General features: G+C 39.3%; 1 protein-coding gene across 4 annotated transcripts; it reads left to right on the top strand.

Annotated features, from left to right (window-relative positions):
- Window positions 1-1,124: 1,124 nt before the first annotated feature.
- On the top strand, window positions 1,125-1,706 carry LOC124989136 (transforming protein RhoA-like). 4 transcript variants are annotated; one of them, XM_047559127.1, is made up of 2 exons: window positions 1,125-1,280; window positions 1,533-1,706. In XM_047559127.1, the coding sequence occupies exons 1-2, from the start codon at window positions 1,125-1,127 to the stop codon at window positions 1,704-1,706; spliced, it is 330 nt and encodes a 109-aa protein (XP_047415083.1). The 4 variants fall into 4 exon arrangements, with proteins under 4 accessions (XP_047415083.1, XP_047415074.1, XP_047415089.1 ...); XM_047559118.1 differs by having other exon boundaries at window positions 1,125-1,253; window positions 1,314-1,706; XM_047559133.1 differs by having other exon boundaries at window positions 1,402-1,608.
- The last annotated feature ends 1,332 nt before the right edge of the window (window positions 1,707-3,038 follow it).

Genomic DNA, 3,038 nt, shown 5'->3' on the forward strand with positions numbered 1-3,038 from the left:
GGAAAGAAACTCTGTCATTCACTACAACACAGGTCAACCTAGAGAGCATCAAGTTAAGTGAAATAAGCCAGGCACAGAAAGTCAAAAAGTATGATCTCACTAATACATGGAATCTAACAATCTAATGAAATGGAACTCAGAAGTAAAGAGTTGAATGGTGGTTCAGGAGCTCTGGGCAGTGGAGGGGAACTTGGGGAGATGCTGAAGAATACAAACCTTCAGTTAGGAGGAATTGATTGGAGAAACCCATTTACAACATGGGGCCTATAGATAAAAAAAAAAAAAAGTACTGTATTCTTGAAAGCCGCTAACAGCAGATTTTACACGTTCTCATCATTAAAAAAAAGTAAGTATATGAGGTAATGCATGTCCTAATAAGTTTAATTTCCCATTCCACAAAGAATACACATTTAAAAACATGTTGCATGCACACCATAGATATACACTGTTTTGTCAATTAAAAAATAAACTTGAGAAAGAAGCCAAAAGAAAGGGGGGGAGGTGTTAATTAAGAATCCTATCCCCAACAAAGCTATCCTATAGAAATGAAGGCAAAACACAAGCATTCTTGTACAAAAACTTAGAAAACGTGTTGCTTAGCAGATCTACTTTACAAGAGATACTTAGGAAAATTTCTTCAAACTGAAAGCAAGTGACAATAATTCTAATACACATCAAAATCTAAGAGCTAAAAACTAATTACTAAAGATAATTATGGGGCTCGAGCCGACTGGAGCCCGGGGGCGCACACGTTGCTCTCTCCCCACCCGCCCTTGCTCGCTCGCGCTCCCCGCTCGACGCGACGCCCTGCCCTCCGTTAGTCCGCGGTTGCCTCTGGAGCGACCGGCCCTTGTCTTTGGACTCACGGACAGGGGTTCTCCGTGCTGTCTGAGCTTTTCATCAGGAAAGTTCAAGGTACTTTGTGCAACTTCTGTCAAACAGGCCGTGCATTTTGTAGCACGTTTGTAACATAAGCCCTACTGAGAACTCAAACTGAACTGATGATTATGGGAATGCAAAGAGGGTAATGGGGAAGACCCATGAAGTTGTAGAATTCCCCAGAATCTGAAATGGAGAATAACAGAAGCAAGAAAATCATTTAACACCAGGGTTTCTACATGACTATGGCTGCCATCAGGAAGAAACTGGTGATTGTTGGTGATGGAGCATGTGGCAAGACATGCTTGCTCATAGTTTTCAGCAAGGATCAGTTCCCAGAAGTATATATGCCCACAGTGTTTGAAAACTATGTGGCTGATATTGAAGTGGATGGAAAGCAGGTAGAGTTGGCTTTGTGGGATACAGCTGGGCAGGAAGACTACGATCGCCTGAGGCCCCTCTCCTACCCAGACACTGATGTTATACTGATGTGTTTCTCCATCGACAACCCTGATAGTTTAGAAAACATCCCAGAAAAATGGACCCCAGAAGTCAAGCATTTCTGTCCCAGCGTCCCCATCATCCTGGTTGGGAATAAGAAGGATCTTCGAAATGATGAGCACACAAGGCAGGAGTTAGCCAAGATGAAGCAGGAGCCAGTAAAACCTGAAGAAGGCAGAGATATGGCAAACAGGATTGGTGCCTTTGGGTACATGGAGTGCTCAGCCAAGACCAAAGATGGAGTGAGGGAGGTCTTTGGAATGGCCACGAGAGCCGCTCTGCAAGTCAGACGTGGGAAGAAAAAATCCGGGTGCCTTGTTTTGTGAAAACTTGCAGCACAGCCCTCACGTGGTTAATTTTGAAGTGCTGTTTATTCATCTTAGTGTATGATTATCGGCCTTTTTCATTTATCTGTAATTTACCTCAGACTACAATTCAGAAGTCATCTTCTTACCCACCATGATTATTAATGACGTCCAACCCATCTGACCCGCCAGGGTCCTTCTGACACTGTTATAACAGCCCTCTTTGCACTCCACCTGACATACCAGGCACTAATTCAAGGACTTTCTTAACGTCTTGCTTCTTTCTAGAAAGAGAAACGGTAACTTTTGTGAATTAGACTGTAACTATAACACGTCTTGCCTATCATCTGTCAGCTGCAAGGAACTCTGGTGAGTCATCACTTTGGAGCTTTACTCCTCAGCAGATTTCACTGGCATAACTCTGGGTGGGCATCCAGTTTTTTCAAATTGTACTCAGCCAGAAAGACCCAAATCCATGCAGCTGTGGCAGAGTTACAGTTCTGTGGTTTCATGTCAGTTACCTTATAGTTACTGTGTAATTAGTGCCACTTAATGTATGTTACCAAAAATAAATATATCTATCCCTGACTAGATGTAGTATTTTTTGTATAATTGGATATCCTAATACTGATGTTTGTCATCCCGTAGAAAAAGTGCATTTTTTTTTTTTTAAAGAAAGTATATTTGGAGACAAAGTCAGATGGAAAATTTTTTAAATTATGTATTTATATAAGACAATATAAATGCATATTTAGTCCCCTTTCTCTTAATTGACATAAAAATCAATTATAGTAATGTTAAAAACATACTGTTGGACATATATAAAAATGTGATTATCTTTGCTAATAACATCCCAAAGGATGTGGGTGAGAACAAAACTGTATTGGATGATGAAACTAACTCCAGATAGCAACTGAAAGTTACAGAGCAAATGAAGAGAACCAGCAGTGATAAAAAATAAGGTTAATATTAAAAAAAGATAAATATTTGCTCTCCATTACTCTCTCAGCTTCTTTAAAGATAAGATTATATAATTATTTATAGGAATATATTGTTGAATTTGTAGACATAATATGTATAACAATGATATTACAGAAAACAAGAAAGGGAAATAGAACTACATAGAAATAACATTTCTAGGTCTAATGGAATTTAACATAAATATGAAGCTGATTCTCATAAGTTAAAGTGTATATTGTAAGTCTTAGAGCAACCAATAAGGAAATGATGAAAAAAATGTAATCCATAATTAATAAGATAGAAATGGAGGCTGGGGGTCTAACTCAGTGGTAGAGGATGTGCTTAGCATGCATGACACCCTAAGTTGAATTCTAAAGCACCCCCAAAATAAAA

Source organism: Sciurus carolinensis, chromosome 1, assembly GCF_902686445.1.
Source record: "Sciurus carolinensis chromosome 1, mSciCar1.2, whole genome shotgun sequence".
Classification (NCBI taxonomy): Eukaryota; Metazoa; Chordata; class Mammalia; order Rodentia; family Sciuridae; genus Sciurus; species Sciurus carolinensis.

Coding starts and splice junctions, on each gene's coding strand:
- LOC124989136 (XM_047559108.1), top strand. CDS start 1,125: ATGGCTGCCATCAGGAAGAAACTGGTGATTGTTGGTGATGGAGCATGT.